Below are 23,815 nucleotides of genomic sequence, written 5' to 3'. Positions count from 1 at the left end.
AGAGCGGGAGGGAGAGAGAGACACAGAGAGAGGGAGATAGAGAGAGGGGAGAGAGAGACACACACAGGGAGATAGAGAGAGAGACAGGGAGGGAGGGAGAGAGAGAGCAAGAGATAGAGAAAGGGGAGGGAGAGAGAGTGAGAGAGAGAGCTACTGTCTCTTTAAGAGTATTTTTAGGCAAGCTGTTAGCAGTGGTCAGTGGTGGGGAAAATCATTGTTAGCGCTAGCAGAGCAGTAGCAGCCTGTGAACATGGCGAACAGGAGACACTCACACTGATGGAGACGTGGATTTAGCAGCTTCACACCACAGAACAGCCCCACAGAACAGCCCCTACCTCCACATATGCACGTATACGCTAGGCCTGAGGTGCGTTTGTAGCATTTTGCTCTTTTGCTCTTCTGGGACTAAATTAAAGTAAGTGGGCATTACAGTTTACAATCATATGTGCATGTTTACTATCCATCTATCCATCCATCCATCTATTTATCTGCTACCTATCTTGACAGCACTAATATATATATATATATATATATATATATATATATATATATATATATATATATATATATATATATATATATATATACATATATATATATAAAGACAGAAAGATAGATAGACGATTGATAGATATGTATAAGTGAGGTGAGAGGTATATGTGTGTTTCTTGTTTGTGAAGAGCAGTGCAGTGTCTGGATGGATAGCTACATTTTTACCTTTCCAGGATAGTTATTTAAATTTAATGAAACTGGCAAACAGTGTGCGATCAGATTACTGGATTGATTACTTCCTGACCCTCTGACGGACTCTTCACTTGTGAGCAATGTGGATATGCAAAAGCTTCTGTGAAAAAGAGATAACAAGATAGCACAAGGCAAATCTAGGATATTCTTGAACCCATTTATATTGTGTGTGCACTGGTTAAGAATGTGTGTGTTTGTGTGTACGGGTTTGTGTATACATGTGTGTATGTGTCTGTGTGTATGCATGCAAGTCCATCTGTTTTTGTATTTGTGTCCTGGAACGTGAACATGCCTGAGTGTGAGTGCCCAGTATCCGTTCCTATATCCTGTGTGTGTGTGTGTGTGTGTGTGTGTGTGTGTGTGTGTGTGTGTGTGTGTGTGTGTGTGCGTGTGTGTGTGTGTGTGTGTGTGTGTGTGTGTGTGTGTGTGTGTGTGTGTGTGTATGACTGCATGTGTATGTATATGTATGTATTTTGAGGAGAAACCCAAAGATTTGATGGCCACTGAGAATAGATGACATGACAGAATGTTCTCAGGGTTTATACATGCGTAATGAAACTGTCAGGGGTGTTGGAGAGACTTCAGACAGCCAGACATGTGCCTACATCCTCCTCCTGTAGGATTATCCCAGGTAACCAGTACAAATACAGGTATAATGGAATAGCCCCCAGCTGCTTAACCATATGTTTACTGTGTAAAGTAGTATTGGGACATTTTATACACAGATCATTGTTTGGTTAATATGTGTTCTGTCATGTGTCATGTACACTGTCCATGTGTCTAAAGAGACAGTGAAGGAGAATTCAATATGAGATTTAGTAGAGTTCAAAATAAGTACTGACCTCTCTTATCAAGAAATTAGTGCACTTTTCAAAACCGGAGAGCATAATATTCAATCTAATCACACACACACACGCACACAAAATGCATGTCTGTGCGCAGGCAAAGCAAGAGAGATTCCAGCTTCCTGCTGTTCACACAACCCCACGCGTGACGCAATCACTGCCCATCAGAGCCCCCCCCATGGATGACACACCAAACAGGGGAGGGTGTGCGTGTGTGTGGGGGCTCCTGATCCTGCACGATTCCCCAGCCTCCGCACACGCTTCCTGCTCACGCTCCAACTGGCTGAGGCGGCTTAGCGCGGTTGCCAGGCGCGGTCGCCAGGCACGGTGGCCCTCGCTCACGCTCACGTTGCTTTCGACCCCCCTGTGCACCGGCAGCCACTCTGAGGTGTGTCTCTGCCTATGTTGCCATGCTGCTGTGGAGTGCAGCTTCCTGTCAGCCTGGTCGTGGCTCTATATGACACATGGCACTTCCACGCAGATGAATGCTGCATTTTCACTGCGGTGTCACCACAGGACTGATGTAATGATGTAATGATGTAATGAATGGCATATGTTTGTCACCACAGGACTTCCTTTATGTGGGTCCGATGGTCTTTCTATAACTGTGTCTATTATTGTGCCTGTCATAAAACAAGAGCAGTAATGAGTCTAATGTTTTACTATAATAACAACATGGGATTGAAATGAAACTCTACCTAGTGGTTAGATTCACCAATATAGTATATATAAGCTTAGCTCTGCAGTTGTGGTAAAGTGCCATGAAAGTGTTTGCAAGTGCTCGTTTTACTTTGCAAAAGATTTACTGCGAGCTGGACAAGAATATAGTAACTGATTGATTTGTGCCTCTAGGGTTGTACCACTTGTTCAGTGCCCAGGATGTTGGCCAGACAGTTCGGACTGTTGTGGGCGCCAGGTGACGTGTGCAGGTGGAGAAAACTCTGTTCCGACCTAACGGGTCTTTGAGGAGGAAAACTCATATGGGCTGTGAGACAAGAGTGCTAGAGGGGCAGAGGGGCCCATCCACCCAAACACCCACCCAACCATCCACCCAAACACCCACCCAACCATCCACCCAAACACCCACCCAACCATTCACCCACACACCCACCCAACCATCCACCCAAACACCCACCCAACCATCCACCCAAACACCCACCCAACCATCCACCCAAACACCCATCCAACCATCCACCCAAACACCCGCCCATCCACCCAACCACCCACCCATCCACCCAAACACCCACCCATACATCCACCAAAACACCCACCCACCCATCCACCCAAACACCCACCCAACCATCCACCCAAACACCCACCCAACCATTCACCCAAACACCCATCCAACCATCCACCCAAACACCCGCCCATCCACCCAACCACCCACCCATCCACCCAAACACCCACCCAACCATCCACCCAAACACCCATCCGTACATCCACCAAAACACCCACCCACCCAAACACCCACCCAACCAGCCACCCATCCACCCAATCACCCTCCCAACAACCAGCCCACCCAAACACCCACCTATTCAATCACTCGGCCACCCACCCATCCAACCACCTCCCAGCCACCCAGCCCACTCTGCTGAGAGCCTCTCCCAGATGTCTGCTTGGAGTGTAAAGCTAATCTCAGCTTACCTCTCAGACCAAGCAACAGGAGTGTATACACAGGAACTGTCTGATCTTGGGCTTTTCCTGCACTTTGACACTATCATCAAATAGATAAAGATGATAGAGAAGGAGAAAAGAAGTCTCAGTAACACAGGCTATAGTGTTTTTATGCAGTATTTTTATAGTATTTTTCTCAGTATTGTTCATCAGTTCATCAGTGGCAAAACCCCTGGGCAGGCGAGTGAATGAGGGACTCCAGGTAATGGTAGAAGGTCCCGCACCATCAACGGCTTTTTATGGACTGACCATTAGCTGAAGCAAGAACCTTTCTCTGCTGCCAATATCTGACTCTTTCCAGGCAGGCTAAGATGAAGAAGGGCTCCTCTACTTCGAGAAATGACTAGTATGGCTTCCGATTCTGAGAGAGAGAGAGAGAGAGAGAGAGAGAGAGAGAGAGAGAGAGAGAGAGAGAGAGAGAGAGAGAGAGAGAGAGTGGCTTGTCATGCTTCATTATTGTGCAATAAATAACTTGGAATGACAGACCCTGGAGAAAGAGTTACTAAATAAATGAGAATGCATACAGTATCCATCAAATAGTTATCAAACAATGCAAACATTAGGCACTACTAATGTTACTACATACCCTTAAAATGATTATATATATATATATATATATATATATATATATATATATATATATATATATATATATATATAATTAGTCTACAAAAGATGAATTTAGACGTTTTCGAATGTTGTTTATTCCCTTTAACTTTAGTTGTGTCGTGATATGCTGATCACCTGTCATATGCAGAGCATGCGCAGTAGTGAGCATGAGAGACGCGGTCGCATACGTTCATTGCTCTTCGTAACCTCCATCCTCCACGGACTCCGAATACACAACACCGGAATACAACCGTGTAGAAATGGGGAAATAGCCACGCTTCTCCGGGAGGTAGGCTGCCGCTGGCTCCTGGTGTTTACATGAATTTACAACATTTCACGCTGCTTTTGCGAATAGTTTATGGAAAAGAAGCAACGATTAATGGAAGCAAAAGAAGTAGATTTTTGTGGGCTGTGTTAAAGCGTTGTGGCTTTCGCGTGGTTAGGATGCGGTAGTTGACGGTGTACGGTGGAGCAGCCTGGCGGTACTAACCTACACATTGTCAAGGGCAAATGCGCAACCACGAGAATGAAGGAAACTTAGATCTCAACGACACACCGACAGAGCAAAACCACATTTACAACCTGTCTTGTTTGCTGTCGAAGCCAGTTCTGTCCAGGTCCGTATTAATCGTAGTAGCTACACTGCAGATCGTGACTACAGCTATCGTGTACATAACGTGCAGTATCTCAATACTAACTTTACATAACCGGACACCATAACCTACACGCAGGAAGCCCATAAATGCAAATTTGATGAAATAGTGGTCCGAACAACTTACTGATTACGTTAATTACTGTGTTCACGTTTAGCTGTCGAGCGATTACATGTATTTACCTGAAATTTTAGTCAAGACCTTCTCCTAACACGACTTCATCTTTCCGTTTTGCTTTTTAAATGGTACATCAGCGTTCTGCACATGCATGTATCGTCTCCTCTACCCGGATGTGCCGACAGAAGGTCGCCAGAGTGTTTAGATCCACAGTGTTTCTCTACCGAGCCATTTTCCTGCTGTAGTCAATCTTTACAATATTCGTAAAGGAAATTCGGTCTAAGTAGACATAAAAAACTGGAATATTTTTTGGAACCAAGCACCATATGACACTAGTTTACAGGGAATCACATAAAGCTATCATGTGGTAATAATAATATTTAATGTAATAGATCAGTGTAGATAGTGTATTTTAATCCGCGACATCCGTGTTATTGACTCTGGAAGTGTGAAATTTCAAATTTTTAATTTTCGAATTTAATTTACAAATTCGAAATGTTTTCATGATGAACAGCTACACAGTTACTTTGTGAATGACGGTGCATTCACTGCACGTCAAGTTATGTTTTGGGTGTTGCAGCGTATTCCGTGCCGACACTTTTGAATATCCGTTTGGCACGAAGAACGCCAGAGACCTGATCCATGGTCCTTGTCCAAGGTGCTGAAAGAAAACGTCGGATCAATTAGTAAATTAAACGGAGAGACTGTCATTCTCTGAGAGATATTTAGAGTCCACATTAGTTGCAACTCCCTGTTGCAGATCGTATACGGTGCTGTATAGTGTCACTATGCATATAAAAACAAATCCACTACACTAAGAATTATTTCGTTTGAGCTGGCTTATCAAATGTTTGACCTTTACCTGTTTGGGGTGGACTACTACTACCGGTTGCCATAAAAGTGAAAGTATTGCTGCTTCACAGTATTGGTTCACCTAAGTAAAAGATGAAATACTAGGTGATATATGTCAAACATGGATCTCATAAGGTGAAAGATGTTTTGAGAAAAAAATGACTATTTTATTTTATGTACATCAAAGTACTTTTTCCCTTAAGGGCCACCCAAAGTCAAAATACTGTAGATTTCTCATAAATAATCATAGTCTCATAGTTAATCCTAGTTCATGCCATAACTGCCATAACCAAAAAGTATAAACAAATAAGGGCAACATGAGGTTGCTAACACAAGTCTTACTATTGTCCTTTAACGTGGCTGTAAATGGAGAGGAATGTGATTACAGGCCTGTAGTTTTACATGGAGCAGAACTACAATATAATTTATTACAACTAATTTAATACAATATCATTTACGACGACCACTTATGCCTTATTAGAATATTGGGTGGCTTCAGGATATTCAGTGGGTTTTCCATTTTTTGTGAGACAGCTGTCCCCTGGGGAGAACGAGTGGTGATTCAATAGTTCTTAATATTTTAAATGTTCTAATATCTATCCTATCTCATTCTCTCTTTTTCTCTTACTCCATTTCCCCTGTCCATCTATACTGTTTCCCAGAGAATGTAGCAGCAGATGTGACCCATACACCCATCTGGAGAGAGACTCTCCACTTGGAGTCCAAAACCCCTGGAGCCACTGCTACATCCATGCCCTTCCTGCAGCGTCTGCAGCACAATCAGGGCTGAGCCCCCCACCCCCTCCTCCCCAGCCCACTCCCACCAACCTACAGCCTCTGGACATCATGTTCTCCTCCACCTTCCTGAGTGGGGGTAACCCCCTGAGTGCCATGTCTTCTGCAGTAAACAAGTTTAGTCTGTTTGGAGATGAGTCTGGGCAGGACAAGAGGCAGGAAGTGCGGGACCAGACAGACTCTAAGCAGCAGCGGGACAGAGCGCCTGACGCACACGGACCACCACAGGGAGGCAAACCACAGCAGCCAGGAGGGGCAGTGAAGGACCCGCACAAGCCAGGAACTGGAATGGGAGGAGCCGGGCAGCAAGACCCGGGAAAGGCGACGCCTCCCCAGAAGGGAGTGCGGGGGGGCGGAGCTCAGCAGCAAGACCTCCCTGTGGTATCTGAAATGGGGGCAAAGTCTCTCTGTCCAATCTGTAAAAACACAGAACTCAATTTTAAATGTGAAGGATCACCCAACCATAACACCTGCAGCCAGTGTAAAGCAGTCGTCTGCCGTTTGTGTGGGTTTAGTCCTCCAGACGCAGCTGTGAGTTCCTTACTCATTCACCATTAACTACCGGCTTCACTTTCTATGCATTAGCACATAATTTAAGTATAGTCTGAATCTCTAAAATATTGTTCAACTGTGTGGAATAACAACGCTGCATGGTTGTTCAGTCCCGTGTGCACACACACGTACACACACTTCCCACCTGTACAGCTGTCTACAGTCATGAACATTCTCTAGCACTAAAGTGGAACAGACTCCCTGGTGATGGACGTATTTATAATCTTTCAAATCAGAGCAGTGGAATCACTTTTGCAGCTTCAATAGTACTAAACAAAAATACATTAGTGACATTTTGCAACAGGATCAAAAATGGTTATTACCAGGGTTAACATAAATAAATTCAAATACATGAATGTACATGCATGTTGGTGAACCTCTGCGCTTAACTTTTGGTGTTACTGTTCACACTTTCACATATTTGAGTAATTTTTTTACTAAGAGGAATTTGTTATGGAGTTTGCTGAATTCAGTATTGTTAAGTACTATGTTTCTCTTAAGTCAATACTGGCATGCATTCTTGTGTCTACCTTAACCCTACACAGCACTGTTGACTGTGATCAGTGGTAATGACAAAAACTGGAGCCTATAGAGACAGAAATGCTGAGTCCTCAAATATATGCACAGTGATTCAGGTTAGAGAGATGGAACCTGTTTCCATTGAAGATAATGGCATTTTGGATATACTGCATCACAAAATAAAATCATGTTCTTATCTCTTCTATCTCTTTCAGATAGTGGATCCTGGCACATAAAACACACATAAAAATAATGTGTTTTTAAAAATGGCAGGAGGGGTTATTGAAAAAAAATTATAATCTATTTAAAATAATTGTAAGCAGATAGAATATTCACACTGATGCTTGGATGACGCTCCTGTCACTGTCAACCACATCCTGCTCATTTGTGTGTTTGTGAATTTGGATGACATCTTTGTATTATTCTTGCAGGATAAGGAGTGGCTATGCCTCAACTGCCAGATGCAGAGAGCTGCTGGAGGTGTGGAGCCGCCTGCCCCTCCCACAAAGAAACTGCCATCTCAGTCACCTGCAAAAAGAAACCTATCCGCAACACCAAATAAGGACCCTCCACAGAGTAAAGGGTCGTCTCCATCTGCCAATCAGCAAACCAAACTGTCTGACGGTCAGAAACCCACAGGACAGCCTCACTCACCTACGGGAAAACGGATCAGTGCTAGAACAGATCCACCTTCACCGCAGAAGCCATCTCAGCAGCAAACAGCAAGTGGCACCTCACCCCTTGTGAAGTCTACACTACCAACAAAGGCTGAACCTTCTGTGGAGCGATCAGGATTCTTTGGGTTTGGCTTTGGAGGTGTTCATGCTCAGTCTCGATCCCCTTCCCCATCACCTCAGCCTGGTGTTTCAGGAGTTTCTGATAAAGTTCTGGGCTTTGGTTCCTCTTTTCTGAGTTCTGCATCTAGTTTGATTTCATCAGCTGGCCAGGATGAAACCTCTACAGCAGCACCTAAAGACTCTAAGCCTCTTGCACCCCAAACTCCGAATGAGAAGAAAATGGAACAAAAGAAATCTGAAGAAACACAACCAACCAAAGCAACTGTAGCCCAAACTAAGAATGAACCAAACTCTTCTCAGCCTCAAGAAGCAGATCAAAGCAGATCAAAGCCATTTCCACAGTCCTGCCCAATCTGTAAGGTGGACCTGAAGAAGGACCCTCCTAACTACAACACTTGCACCGAGTGTAAAACCACCGTGTGCACCCAGTGTGGCTTTAACCCTGTGCCTCATCAGTCGGAGGTAAGTGAAACACGCAGGGCTCTGATCTTACGGCCTGTGCGGGGTAGTTAAAGTCGCCTAAAGCCTCGTTTTGCTCTTTTTGAAGGGTACATGTGCATTTATTGCCATTTGTTAATGTGGACAGAAGTGAACGAGCCTGGGTCAGGACTGATGGGTCAGGACTGGTGGGTCAGGACTGGGGGAGCAGGACTGGTGGGTCAGGACTGGGGGAACAGTACTGGTGGGTCAGGACTGGTGGGTCAGGACTGGGGGAACAGGACTGGTGGGTCAGGACTGGTGGAGCAGGACTGGTGGGTCAGGACTGGGGGAGCAGGACTGGGGGAACAGTACTGGTGGGTCAGGACTGGTGGGTCAGGACTGGTGGGTCAGGACTGGGGGAACAGGACTGGTGGGTCAGGACTGGTGGGTCAGGACTGGTGGGTCAGGACTGGTGGAGCAGGACTGGGGGAGCAGGACTGGGGGAGCAGGACTGGTGGGTCAGGACTGGGGGAGAAGGACTGGTGGAGCAGGACTGGTGGGTCTGGACTGGTGGGTCAGGACTGGTGGGTCAGGACTGGTGGAGCAGGACTGGTGGGTCAGGACTGGGGGAACAGTACTGGTGGGTCAGGACTGGGGGAACAGTACTGGTGGGTCAGGACTGGTGGGTCTGGACTGGTGGAGCAGGACTGGTGGGTCAGGACTGGTGGGTCAGGACTGGTGGAGCAGGACTGGTGGGTCAGGACTGGTGGGTCAGGACTGGTGGGTCAGGACTGGGGGAGCAGGACTGGGGGAGCAGGACTGGTGGGTCAGGACTGGGGGAGCAGGACAGAGTGACACTTGAAATCAACTTTGTTAGTTTTGAACCCATTTTGGCTTAAAACCACAATTGGACTGGATGTGATCAGAAATGCCAGAGCTATATGGTATTTTCTTCATTTCAAGCAGCTACATAAAGACACATCCAATTCCCACAATAGGATTTTGACCACAAACATCAGAGAACTAAAACAGATTTGCCAATTACTAAATACGATTAGTGCTTTTAGATGTGAGTGAGACAGTTGGTGTCATTATATATATGTGTTATCATTGAGGGCCATACATTTTGGCAGATATGTATATTTCATTATAATTTTTTGGGGCAGCTCCAGTGTCCTTGGCACGTATTCAGCTTTTAAAGGGAGTGAGGAGAGTTAATCTGATTGGATACTGCATGGGTTGGATTCTGCATGTCTAACCACACCTGCTGAATGTGTTCAGATGAACTCAGCTGCTTCTTGTAACTGCACAACTCTGGGCCGGTTTAGTGTCTCTACCACAGGTCATGAAAATGTTCTGCCTCGCCCACATGAGTTTCTACCATGCCCATATGAAATTCTGCCACGCCCCCATGTACCTGTAGTGCCTGTACCACAGTCTTATGCCTTATTTCTACAGTTGCGCTGTATACACAAAGAAGAGCCCACAAACCTACATGTGCACCTGTTCACATTCATGATATCAGCTTGCGTAGACCTGCTGTGGGAAACTGTAGAGGACAAAATGTCTTTAGCAGCTCTCGTATTTGTACTGTAAAAGTATTATAATATGGGAAATGTTCATTTTGTGTGGTTTGCACTGGTTTTACATCATGTATAACTTTCTTATATTTGATATAAACTACAGTCAATGTCAGTTCAGTGCAGTGTTGTGTTCCATAGTGATAAGAGATACAGTGTTATGGAATTACAGAGTGAAGACAGGTGTACCCTAGACTCAGAAAACACATCCTCACAATTTTAGTGGCCCAGTTTTGAACATTATCACTTTATTTAATACAGTAAAATGTCTACCATGCATTACTATTCTTCAGAATTCAATGTCAATACATCGTGATTTGTCTTTGTGCTTGTTTGATTTGCTAGGAGACAATTTTAGTATTTGAATTGGTTTGTATCTGAAACATATACTTACCTTTCCCAAATTCCTTTTCAGTGTCACTGCCAAAGCCCTTGAGGGCAGTGCTCCTCACAGTTTGTCTAGAGTTGCATGTGGGTCACACATAAAAGAAACAATGAAACAAAGAGACAAAAGCGTTTTTCCATTGTGCACACCAAGCTGACAGTCGACGTGCTGCTGTCCAGCCCTCAGAGCTGGAGGACTAGCTGAGCCTTAAAGATGAAAACTCACGATGTCACTAAATAGCACTGCGTTCCTCCTCAAATGCTCAGCTATTGTGGAACAATATGACATGTTCTTCTTTATGTCTTTTGATAAAATTGTGTTGTGTGGCCATAATTCAGTATGCACTTACTATGTATGTTGTCTACATTTCATTACAATATACATTAAATTGTTAGACCTTTTAAAATTACATTTTTGCAGCAGATTAAACATAAAGGGCAAATTTCACAAGACATAAAGTTTGAGAGCGAAGGTGCTGTTACTAGTCAAGGGAAATGGGACTGTGTGTCCATGAATCCCAGCTGTTCTTTAAAGGCAGGTGGGTGGGAAGGTTTCAGTGGGACGTTGTTATTGACATGTGTGTTAGTGTGAGTGTGCAGTGGGGATGGCGCCCCTACACACCAGCACACATTATCTAGCAGGAATGTTGGACTGGGCCTTAAATGGTCGTTTCATATTTTAGCGAGCCTCATTAACAAAAGAGTCGACACCTGACGCTGATGCCGACGCTGTAATTGAATTCTCCTGCCGTGGAAGCAGACAGATAAAGGGCACGCCAAGGCAGTGTGATCACATGTGCACACACTGGTGACCAGGGGGAACATGGAATACAGAGGTTCAGTGAGCTACTCCAGGAACAGAGAATCTAGGGATCCAAACATAAAACAAGATGGTAGAACACTTTTCCATCTTTAATTGTCAGTCTAGAGTGTGTGTGTGTGTGTGTGTGTGTGTATCCCTTAATGACTTAACTGACTTAATCATAAACATAATAAAAAGCAACAATAATCTTCTGTTATAAAAGCTACTTTTGTGAACTTTTATGGCAAGCTGACATAAAAACACGTCACGTGTGTTATGATGTGTAATAACACTCGGTATGCAGGAATGCTATGGCAGCTGACTTGGCATTGCAGGATGACACAGTGCTAATATAATTTTGATGATATGACACAGCTTAGGAATTGATGATGGTAGCAACATTTAACACAAGTGAAGACTTCAAAAAGATCCATGTGAAAAATTGCTGTTTGACAGATATATTAGTGATGTTTTTTACCTTCACTGCTAAAACATGTTCAAAAATTGCTCTGGGAATGAAGAAATATTTTCTGGCCCAGTATAACATGTGGACAAAATTGCCCCTAATAATACAATGTGTTTTATTAATGTTTGTAATTATGCAATTCAACTTAAAATGTTACATTTGGTGAATATGGATAACCATGCTCAATCAACCAATGCACCAATCATTTAGTCAATTGATAAATCACTGACCTTTGAAAGATGTGGTGTGTCCATATTCACTGAAACAATTTACAGTCTGTACTAGGATGTCTATAACATCAAGCAGGCTTTTAGCTGGTTTTGGTCTTCACCCAGATGTGAGTGTTATGAGAGGCTGTTCGTGTTTCATGGGTCTGGATGTGCTTGGCTTCACTATGTGCTCCATTCAACACGTACTGTTGTTATAGGAGGGCAAACATATTGTAAACATTTCCTTCTACTAAAGGTTTGCCTAGAGTACTTTTACTTCATTTGATGTATGTTTCAATGCATTTATTTTGTTTTTAAAATGTTTTGTTAAGCATAAAACAGCATTCATTGCCTTAAAACATGTGGACTGTTTTGTGTTGTGTTTGGTGTGTTTTGCAGGGAAAGGACTGGCTCTGTTTAAACTGCCAGACGCACAGAGCACTACGAGGAGCAGAAGGAACCGATCTACTGAAGCCCAAGACCGAGCCGCTAGAAGCTCCAGCTCCAGTGAAGGATTCTACTGCAGGTCCGACCCAGAAGAGTACCAACCAGACTCTAAAAGAAGACACACGCAAGCAGAATGATCAACTAAAACCTGCTACTCATCAGACAGCAAAAAGCAGCCCATCTGCACAGAAGGGTGCACCACCTCAAGAGGAGACGGGTTTCTTCAGGTTTGGCTTCGGTGGTGCACGATCCCGATCGCCTTCGCCTCAGCCCGCTGCCTCCGCCATCTCCGGAAAGGCTCTGGGCTTCGGTTCCTCCTTCCTTAGCGCGGCATCTAATCTGATCTCATCAGCAGTTCAGGACGAGCCTTCAACAACACCGCCGACGTCTCGTAAAGGTTCCACCGTGTCCCAGACCTCCGCCAGTGCAACATCTCCTGCACCACACAAAGAATCTGCAGCAGCACTAAAAGCTGCCAAAGGTTCCTCAGCAGGAACCGAGATCAAACGCTCCTCTGCAGCAGAAGAGGCGACTCCAGGACAGCTAATCGATCAGCAACCTGAGACACGTATAACTCATGCGAAGATGCCAGACCCCTCCTCACACATGCCAAAACTAGATAAAGATGCTCAGGCCCTTCTCAACACATGCCCACTCTGCAGAGCGGACCTCAAACAGGATCCTCCCAACTACAACATCTGCACCCAGTGCAAAAAGCCTGTTTGTAACCTTTGTGGGTTCAATCCCATGCCTCATCAAACAGAGGTAGAATCACAGTATGATTTTTTTTTCCTTACAGCTATATTCTAAAATTTGCTAAATCTTATGCCATATTTAGAGAAAATGGGTCCTGGCCTCATATTTATTCAAAACATTTTCTGGTTTAAGTTGTATCGCAATTAATTTTTGCATGATTACTTTGGAATTTGGAGTGTGAATATTTGAATTATTGATTTACTGTCTCACATATTTAGGATATTCTTGTCACATATTAAGCAAAAGATGTATGAATGACCCATAAAATTGGTATTGATGTGATTCCTCAGACCACTGGGTACCACTCAAACTCACCAGGCTAATAGAAGAGCCACTGTCTAGACACCTTAAATATGATGAGAAAACATAAGGATCATAACTTGCTTCCCAGGGGAGGTTCACAGAGTAGAAAAAGGGTGAAGTTTAGTGAGTAAACTTCCCAGTAGTAGACGTAAGCTAACATCTCTTTCAGATCCTTTGCTAGAAGGAATCACAGCAATTGGGAGTGAAGTAGGATGCTTTCAAATCCCAGTGGACAATATACCAAACATGTAGAAGAGAATAAATTATGATGAAGAGACCTCTGCTGTTTTTGTTTGTGCTGCTTAAAAGACGATACTGACTAATCAGTAGTCTGTATTGATTAGTAGAATGAATGATTTTAGTCTTCCCCCAACATTTTCATCCATGTTGTGGTGGAGATCAGCGTTTCAATGCATTGTAAATTTGAATGCATTAAAAATCTGACAAAGACATATTAGTATCTGAACTGAACTTGCATTTTATCTACCAACCCTGACACAGTGACACAGAAATACTTAATAATAATATTTATAGAATACTGACATTGATCAAATATGCTACAACTGCAGTAAGCACTGTGAGCCAAAGCAAAATATTTCGTGATAGATTGTGCCTTTATTGGTTAACCTCAATTTTTTCTGAACATGTTTTCTGTTGATGAGTTACTTTTAACTTGACTGTTTGCTGCACACTTTCATCTATTTCATGTGTTTCTCCAGGTGGTAGAATGGCTCTGCTTAAACTGTCAGACTCAGAGGGCTGTTCCTCATGATCCAGTGTTGCCCCAAAAACCGCCTGTGCATCCACAGCATTCAGGAAAGGGCGACGTGTCATCGCCACAGAAGGTTGCTCCTAAAGCAGCACCTCCACAGAAAGATAAGAAAGCTGAGGACATTCAGAAATTGCAGGACCACCAAACGAAAGCACCAAATGGTTCAGCCTCTGTACACAAACCTCAGCAGGAGGAAACGGAGAAGCATCAGGCGGAGGCATCGCAGGGCAGGAACGACTCTAGTTTCTTTGGCTTTGGCTTTGGGGGCACTCGGCCTCGATCACCGTCTCCTCAGCCAGCCGTGGCTGCTGTGTCTGGGAAGGTTCTGGGCTTTGGGTCTTCGTTTCTCAGTAGCGCATCAAGTCTGATTTCAGCTGCTGTACAGGATGACCCATCCACCACACCGCCAACTTCACGTAAGGGTTCATCAGTGTCACCAACACCTCACCAGGCCGAATCCTCAGCATCTCCAGCAGTTACTTCCCACAAAGAGTCTGAACCTCCCCAGGGCAGAACGAAAACATCACATCCACCCAAATCGCCTGGAGAAGCAAAGAAGCATCAGTCAGCAGTAGATCCTCAAAAAGCTGGTGGATCACCCCAGCTTCTTCCTCAGACCTGTTCACTTTGCAAAACAGAGATAAAAAAAGACCCACCAAACTACAGCACCTGTACTGAATGCAAGAATATTGTGTGCAAGCTTTGTGGATTCAGCCCCATGCCTCATCAGACGGAGGTAAGACAAACCTCAGTGCATTTTAGGTAGAACACATGGTAATGCTGTATACTGACATAATTGAATTCACATTTTTCCATATGTGACTTCATCAAATTGTTTAGTGACGTTGAATTTTTTGTTAAATAGGTTAAATAGGTTCAAATCACTGACGCTATTACGGTTTGGGGAAACATTTATTTGTTCATGGTTTGTGAATATTTAAATGACCTGATTTAATTGCAGATGCAGGAGTGGCTGTGTCTGAACTGCCATACACAGCGTGCTTCAAGAGCACCATCTGTACCCTCTCAATCACAGGCTAGCAAAACACCTTCAAAATCACCCTCACCAAAAATGGACGCTGTCAGAATGTCAGAACATTCTCAGAAGCAGAAAGATGCTCCTGATGAAGCCACTCACAAAGGCCAGACAGTTCCTGCAGACGAACAGGACACATCCATCCTAGGAGTGGAAAAGCAAGTGACTGTTACTTCCACAGCTAAAGAGATTACTCAGCAGCAGCCTAGTCTACAAAAGGACTCTGAAAAGTCTCAAAATCAGACCTCAAAGACAGAGCCCCCTCCTGCCAAAGATAAACCCCCCCAGGACAACTCAGGCTTTTTTGGTGTGCATTCGCGCCCACAGTCCCCCCAGCCTGCTGTCTCTGCTGTGGCTGGAAAGTTTATGGGCTTTGGCTCCTCTTTCCTCAGCTCTGCCTCAAACCTCATCTCATCAGCAGTGCCGGACGAGACTTCCACCACACCACCAACTACCCGTAAGAGTTCATCAGTCCCTCAGAGTTCCACCAAAATTACCACCCCACCTCCGCCCTCCCACAGAGGCTCCGCAGTTCCTCAGACACCTGAAGTATCTGAAAACTCTGAGAAAAGACAAACAGAAAATATGAAACCGACTGAACAGAATAAGAAAGAAACAATACAAGAGAAAGAAGAAGCACAATTACATGGGGGGAACGGCGCCTCCAAACCAGAGCTGGAGGAGAAGGAGTCACGGCAGTCTCTCCTCCCCCAACACTGTCCACTCTGTAACGGGGAGATCCACAAACATCCTGCCAACCACAACACATGCACTGCATGCAAAACCATTGTGTGCTTGAGCTGTGGATTCAATCCAAGTCCACACCAAACAGAGGTAAAAGGACTAAGATGGTGTTTAAATAATACTTTCTCAGGTTCGCATGATGCTACATTTATGTGTCACTTGTAAAAATTATATAAGTAATGGCCCAGTAGACCTATTACAGTTTTACAGTATAACAATATAATTTGGATGTATGTTTATTTACATTGAATTAAAAAACGTAATTGCAAAAAATTGCACAAAATTATTTCTTTTGACTGTGAAGACTTGTCAATAATGACAAATTTTAAAGAACCAGGAACTTATAACCTGTGATTGTCCAACAGGCAAAGGACTGGGTGTGTTTGAACTGTCAGCTGCAGGCAGCGCCGGGTTCTTCTCCCTCACAGCGCCAACCGCAGGATGATAAAAGAGCTCCTCCATCATCACCAGTACAAAAGAAAGAGACTTCAACTACAGACAAAGAGAAGAAACCACTTGCTAATGAGAAACCAGAAGACAAAAAGGCTGAAGCAGTAAAGTGTCCCTTGGGCAGCCCAGCAACCAACCAGGCTGCTCAGAAAGAACATGTACCTGAGAAAGCTCAGCAGATAAAACATGAAACTTCTGAAGCATCTAAGTCTGCACATTTGAAGGAGGAAACAGGCTTTTTAGGTTTTAGTCTTGGTACACGATCTCGGCCGCCGTCCCCTCAGCCTGCTGTTGCTGGGAAGGTTTTAGGATTTGGATCCTCCATACTCAGTTCAGCATCTAATCTGTTATCATCAGCTGTTCAGGATGTGCCCTTCACCACTCCCCCAAGGTCCAGAAAGGGTTCTACAGTTTCTCAAACGTCTGAAAAGACTCTATCAACACCACCCTTGTCACGCCGGGGATCTGAAGTCACACATATATCCAACACCACACCACCGACTTCCCGGAAAGCGTCATCCAAGGACTCTCCTCAGATGAGCCCTATGAAAGTAACAAAACCACCAACTGAACCACGTCAAGAGAAAACTTTACAAGAGAAGAAACCAGATGATGAAAAACCTCCAGCAGCATCGGTACCCACTTTAACGGACATCACAGAACCAGAGACAAAAGTATCAGAGTCCATGCAGCCTCTCCCTAAAGCATGTCCACTCTGTAAGGTGGAGATCGAGAAGGACCCTCCCAATTACAATATTTGTACTGAGTGCAAAAACACAGTTTGTGACCTTTGTGGATTTAACCCAATGCCTGACCAGACCGAGGTAAAAAAGAAAATGAATGCGGTAGTAAAACTAATCAGACATTCAAAATCAGGTTATGAAATTATTTAAATGTTTTTTGTTGGATTGTTTCCTTCTTTAGGTAAAACAGTGGCTGTGTCTGAATTGTCAGATGCAGCGAGCATCAGGACCTCCTCAGCCAACGCAGCCACAGCCTGTCAAAGGAGTTCCGCCCCCGCAAGAGGAGGGTCAAGGTCAAAGTTCAACACAAACCCTCTCTCAGTTGCAAGATGCCAAATGTCCACTACAGCAGGGATCAGAAGGTGGCGCCTCACCTCTACAGCCTATTGTTCCACGACCCGAACCACATGAACGGGCCTCTGGTTCCCCTCCGCCTGCTGCCTCAGCCCATTCTGTGAAGGCTTTAGGCTTCAGTTCTTCTGTCATCGACTCAGCATCTAATCTCATTTCTTCAGCTGTTCAGGATAAATCCTCTAAAACACCACCGACTTCTCGTAAAGATTTTACAGTTTCTGAAACTTCTGTAACTTTTCCAACACCACTTACTTCTCACAAGGGATCTGCAATTTCAAATACGTCTGAGAATGTCCCTTCCACTGTGGACACAATTTCAATTACCACTCAACAGCTACAAGAAAAGAAAGCCAGGGGAGAAACTTCAGAAATTCAGTTCATCAAAGAACCATCTGCTCAAGAGAGAAAAGATGAAAGTTTGCCAGAGCCTCCAGAAGCCTGCCCACTATGCAGTGAGAAATTCAAAAATGATCCTCCGAATTTCAACACATGCACTTCTTGCAAGAGCACTGTTTGTAATCTCTGTGGATTTAACCCAATGCCACAACAAAGTGAGGTAACAAACTTTTATTCATTTTAATTCCATTATTGCTATTTAATTAAAATATGTACAGGCCATAGTGTTTGATTTTCATACTCCCATGTTTTACATATCTACTTTGGAATCAGAAATCACATGCAAATTTGAAAATCTCATTTGAAATATGTTTTGACTACTGTATATGCCCACATTTAAATTTATCAATAATATCAATGTTGTTTATTGTAAAATGACAATAATGTCAACAATAAAGACAAGCACTGTTTAAATAAAATAATTCTGCCTTAAATTTCCATAAACATTGTGTGTGTTATGATTTTACATTTTTGGTTATGTCATTGTGCAGACATCAAGGAATGTTGAGAATGTCTTACTATTGAAATATGTTGATATCTACAGGTGAAGGAATGGCTGTGTTTAAACTGTCAGATACAGCGAGTGCCAGGTCCTTCTCCTGTACCATCAGCGCCTAATAAAGCACCTTCACCAGCCTCACCACAGAAGATAAAAACTACTCCAGATGCTCCACAGCAGGAATCAAGTCCAAAAGCAGTTGCCATAGACAAAGATCAGAAACTCCCTCTAGCTGCAAAACTAGAGGAACGTCTTTCTGCAAAGTCCCAGGAATCTACTTTAGGACCAACACCACAGCCACCTTCTGCTAAATCTCCCCCCTCGCCAAGAGCTGAGCCTCCAAAGGAGGGATCCAGTTTCTTTGGTTTTGGTGGTTCACGATCTCAGTCACCATCTTCTCAGCCAACTGGCTCTGCTGTTTCAGGGAAGGTCTTTGGTATTGGATCCTCAATATTTAGCTCAGCATCAAGCCTAATCACATCAGTTGTACAAAACGAGTCTTCAACAACACCACCAACTTCCCGTAAGGGTTCTGCAGTTTCTCAAACTCCCGAAAAGCCTGAAACACCACCCACTTCTCGTAAGGGATCAGTTTTGCATACCTCTCCAATACCTGCAATCTCTGCAATGACAAAAACACCTGATATACAGAAACAGGAAGAAAACAAACCTGCAGATGAAGCACCAAATGTTCAGTCTACCAAAACACCACCTGCTTCTGTGAAAGAGGAAGAACATTTATTGAAGCACTCAAAACTCTGTCCACTCTGCAAAGACAAATTCAAAGACGACCCTCCAAATTACAATACCTGCAGTTTGTGTAAAGCTACTGTGTGTAATATGTGTGGATTCAACTCTATGCCACACCAGACTGAGGTAAGCAAATATACAATATTTATATGTACAATATATTTATATATGATGTAAATATAAATAACTAAACTCCACAGACCTTGACACTGTTCTATTTCATTCATGCATTCATTCATTTAATTTTTGAATGTTAAAATAAAAAGTGTTTTTTCTAATGACTTTCTAAACTTGGAAAAATCTATTTTTATTGTTCATTTTACTTATTGTTTTATTGTGTATATTTTTTATTAATGTATATGCATTTTACGTAAAATATGAAATATAGCAGTACTGTACTAAATTTGGTATTGTCTATTATGTATATCAGGGGATCTGTTTTTAAATATTGTCTTCTAAAGTCATGCTTGAAGAAGGAAATATTGAGTGATGTTATATGCATGTGCACAGGTGAGGGAGTGGCTGTGTTTGACCTGCCAGGTGCAGAGAGCACCAGGACCTCCTCCACCTGCACAGCTGCACCAAGAGCCAACCAAGGAACCTCCTACAGAGACAGGGGCTCCATATCCACATCCTGCACAGAAAACCACAGATCTCCCAGGAAGTGCCAAAGAGCCAAATCAGAAATCTGGAAAGCCACAAGAGGAACTTACTTCAGTGAAGAGCCAGAAACCCTCTACCACACTAGAAGGAAAACAGCCTTCTGAATCTGCTGCACACAGCAAGGAGGAGTCTGTAGGCTTTGGCACCTCCTTTCTTAGTTCTGCATCTACTCTCATCTCTTCAGCTGTTCGAGATAAACCACCCACTACACCACCAACTACTCATAAGGACTCTACATTTACCCAGAGTTCCATAAAAGACACCCAGACGCCACCTTCTCCCCGTAAGGGATCAGTAGCACATGAGGAAGAGGAAAAGAATTCTGAAGTCAAATCAGAAGACCAACTGGCAAAGGCAAACATTTCTCTTATGGAACAAGATACATCTCTCTCAGCTCCTCCCAAAGCATGCCCGCTCTGCAAGGGGGACCTCACAAACGACCCACCCAACTATAACACCTGCACAGAATGTAGTAAAACTGTGTGTAACCTTTGTGGGTTCAGTCCTATTCCACAGCTATCTGAGGTAAGATAACTATTAAACATAATCATCCACATTAGTAGAATTCTTTATCAAGTTTTACACATAAGAAAAACTCACATTAGGTTAAGTAGTCTCCTTACTGTCTGTCTTTGGTGTTTCAGAATTAAACCTTTAATATACTGTAGTGCTTTCAACAGCAATGAGACCATCATTTTTGTTTATTACAGTGTTCACTGTAGTATCCAATCATATTTAATTCATATCTTTTTATCTGGTTTTTATCTTTAAGCATACTTAGATGTATACTAATTGATACTTTATTAATTCACAGTATTTTTATCAATGTCATGGCTCTACAGGTGAAGGAGTGGCTGTGTTTGAATTGCCAGATGCAGCGAGTACCAGGTCGTCCTCCTGTACAACCTCAACCACACACTAATAAACTTCCTCCATTAGCATCACCAACACAGAGAGACACTCCAGATCCCAGCACTTCACAGCAGACATCAAGTCTTTCGGATGCCACTGTGAAAAACGATCATTTACATGCGACTGGGAAACCAGAGGAGAAGACTGTTTCTGCTGAGTCTCCAAAATCCTCTCGTGTTTCGTCAACACAACAATCACCTTCTGGCAAACCTGCTCTACAACGAAAGGTTGAACCTTCCAAAGAGGAGTCAAGGTTCTTTGGCTTCAGCTTTGGTGCTCCTCACTCACGACCCTCATCTCCTCAGCCTGCTGCATCTGCTGTTTCTGGAAAGGTTGTGGGCTTTGGCTCCTCTTTCCTCAGCTCTGCATCTAATCTGATCTCTTCAGCTGTGCATAGTGAGCCTTCCACCACACCACCAGTTTCTCGAAAAGGCTCTACAGTTTCTCAGACATCTTCAGAGAACAGTCAAACACCACCTACTGCTCGCAAGGGACCTGCGCTGCAGAAACGAGAAGAAAAGAAAGAACCGGAAGGAAATTCAGAAGACAAGTTGTCAAATGCTCCCATTTCTCCCTTGAAAAAGAATGCACCTCTGTCAGAGCCTATGAGTGTTTGTCCAATCTGCAAGGGTGACCTTACGAAGGATCAACCCAATTATAATACCTGCACAGAATGCCAGAACACAGTGTGCAACCTTTGTGGATTCACTCCTGTACCACAGCAAAGTGAGGTAAGACAACGTATTTAACATAAATGCCATCAATCGTCAATCTCCAAATAGCTCAACTCTGTTGCATCACTGCAGCTATAGGGCAGAGTCGTGCATTTTATTTCTCCAAATGAAAGTCCATTATTATTAAATTCATTGTAGTATCATTCAGTGGAAATGCTTGTGAAGTTCAACTCCTTTATCAGTATACCCTGCACAGTCATAATTGGGAAGTTAGCACTCTTCTGTGATCCACTAAGCTGTTTGAGGTTCTTGGTGGTTTTATGAGAAACATGTTTTATGTCTTTATAAAGAAACACTTTCCCAGATCACCTTTGGGTTTGGGGAAAGACTGTATGACAAGACTAAAAATATTAGATTATGACTGTACTGACACAGACAGAGATTGCAGGACATTAAAAAAACACTGGTAAAACCCATGTGACATAGTTAAACATTGGCTTGAATTACTTTCATTAAAACGATTTCTATTTGTCAGATCATGTGAATGCTTTCATTCACCCAAACTTCATTCAAACAACTAATCTGAAGTGTATGAGGTTGGTCAATGTGCTTTAAAAAGGTTTTACATCTCTCCTGTAAATCTCTGTTGATGTTGAGCCCTAACAAACATTTCCAACAAGCCTTGGTCCTGTGGTCAGAAAGTTACTGTCAATGAAGTACCAGAGGATGACTGTTAGGATGAGGATTATTTTTAAAAATAATAACATCTTCCATGGCTCTACAGGTGAAGGAGTGGCTGTGTTTGAATTGCCAGATGCAGCGAGCACCAGGTCGTCCTCCTGTACAACCTCAACCACACACTAATAAACTTCCTCTATCAGCATCACCAACACAGAGAGACACTCCAACTGTAGCTGCTCCACAAGAGAAGACACGTCCTCCAACGGATGCCAGATCAGATCAGAAATCACTCAAGAGTGTGAAATCAGAGGCCAAGCCAGCAGACTCTCAGAAATCCACTCCTGTTCCAGCAGTGCAACCCCCTCTTACCAAATCTGCTCCACCACAAAAAGTTGAACCTCCAAAAAATAACTCAGGGTTCTTTGGTTTTTCACGATCTCGATCACCATCTCCACAACCTGCTGTATCTGCTGTTTCTGGGAAGGTTCGTGGCTTTGGTTCCTCATTTCTAAGCTCTGCTTCTAATTTGATCTCTTCAGCGGTTCTGGATAACCCGTCCACCACACCGCCAACCTCACGAAAAGGTTCTGCAATTTCTCAGACATCCCCAAAAGACATTCCAACACAGCCCATGGACTCGAAGGGATCAGTTGGGATTGAGGAAAAAAAGAAAAAGCCAGTCATTACATCAGAAGACCAGTCAAAGATGTCACCTTCTCTTGTGAAAAAAGATACACCTCTTTTAACTCTTCTTAAAGTTTGTCCACTCTGTAAGGCAGACCTCAAAGACACTCCACCCAACTATAATACCTGTACTGAATGCAAGAACACCGTGTGCCATCACTGCGGATTTCGCCCTATGCCACCTGAAAGTGAAGTAAGCATGTATAATTAACCTAAATATCACATACAGTATGTGAAGTTAAAATTGCAGTTTCAGGACAGAAATGGGACATTGCAGACCATCAATCCATCAACAGCTGTGCAAGTGTTTCTGAAATTTTAGAAGGTGAAACCAGTTTATGTTCAAAACAGTAGAATTTTAAATCATAACATTCATTCCATATGTTTCTAAAGTTTGGAAAGTATCCTTCAGTTCTTTTTCTTTATGTTTCCTAATTTTGCTTCTACCATAGTAAAACTTTCAATGCGAACAGATGATTAATGCAATATCCATTAGCATTACATGCCACATCTCTGGACTCAGCAGATCATTAGCTGTGGTAATAAATGTACAAGGAGCACAGGTAGAGCAGTTGCAGACTACAGTATCAAAGTTATATATTCAACAGATCTTGTACTCCATTCTAGACCAGCAAGATTTTGGTGTTTATGTCCCTTCTGTTGATGTATAGTGGGGCTCCTTAAAAATGGATTATTCTGGAGAAATTTCAAATATTTAAGTATGATAGTAGAAAATGGTTTCTATTTTTGTACCCGCAACTGAAGTGTAGAAATGAGGTATTAGACCGCTGTAAAGGCACAATTGAGTCGTGGCAGAAATGCTGTTTGTGTGATGCTGGGACAGAAGCAGCAGGAGGCAGAGGCTGAGGGTGACTGGTTTTAGTATCCATAACGAAACTTAAACACTCAGGCCACGAGGCAGAATAAATGTGA

The 23,815-nt window shown here is 43.3% G+C and overlaps 1 protein-coding gene and 1 long non-coding RNA gene across 8 annotated transcripts in view; one reads left to right on the top strand and one right to left on the bottom strand.

Moving 5' to 3' along the window:
• The first annotated feature begins 232 nt into the window (after window positions 1-232).
• Window positions 233-23,815, top strand: part of pclob (piccolo presynaptic cytomatrix protein b) — an 83,696-nt gene continuing 60,113 nt past the window's right edge. For 6 of the 7 annotated variants that reach the window (XM_076993382.1, XM_076993380.1, XM_076993379.1 and 3 more), the window contains exons 1-12: window positions 4,045-4,161; window positions 6,157-6,820; window positions 7,792-8,619; window positions 12,418-13,230; window positions 14,244-15,032; window positions 15,258-16,166; window positions 16,442-17,350; window positions 17,451-18,179; window positions 18,564-19,394; window positions 19,779-20,456; window positions 20,774-21,574; window positions 22,302-23,075. In XM_076993382.1, coding sequence (XP_076849497.1) covers window positions 6,341-6,820; window positions 7,792-8,619; window positions 12,418-13,230; window positions 14,244-15,032; window positions 15,258-16,166; window positions 16,442-17,350; window positions 17,451-18,179; window positions 18,564-19,394; window positions 19,779-20,456; window positions 20,774-21,574; window positions 22,302-23,075 — 8,541 coding nt within the window. In that variant the 5' untranslated portion in view covers window positions 4,045-4,161; window positions 6,157-6,340. Of the gene's footprint in view, window positions 416-4,044; window positions 4,162-6,156; window positions 6,821-7,791; window positions 8,620-12,417; window positions 13,231-14,243; window positions 15,033-15,257; window positions 16,167-16,441; window positions 17,351-17,450; window positions 18,180-18,563; window positions 19,395-19,778; window positions 20,457-20,773; window positions 21,575-22,301; window positions 23,076-23,815 lie in introns of those variants that run through there. The other variant, XM_076993378.1, reaches the window with a different exon arrangement.
• On the bottom strand, window positions 3,407-4,804 carry LOC143497611 (uncharacterized). Its single transcript, XR_013125883.1, has 3 exons — window positions 4,708-4,804; window positions 4,008-4,179; window positions 3,407-3,624 (listed from the first exon to the last, which is right to left on the bottom strand). It is a non-coding gene; the product is annotated as an uncharacterized LOC143497611 (long non-coding RNA).

The sequence above is a fragment of the Brachyhypopomus gauderio genome, chromosome 2, assembly GCF_052324685.1.
Source record: "Brachyhypopomus gauderio isolate BG-103 chromosome 2, BGAUD_0.2, whole genome shotgun sequence".
Lineage (NCBI taxonomy): Eukaryota > Metazoa > Chordata > Actinopteri > Gymnotiformes > Hypopomidae > Brachyhypopomus > Brachyhypopomus gauderio.
Note: the sequence above shows the minus strand (reverse complement) of the source record. Positions and strands in the feature narration are given on the sequence as shown.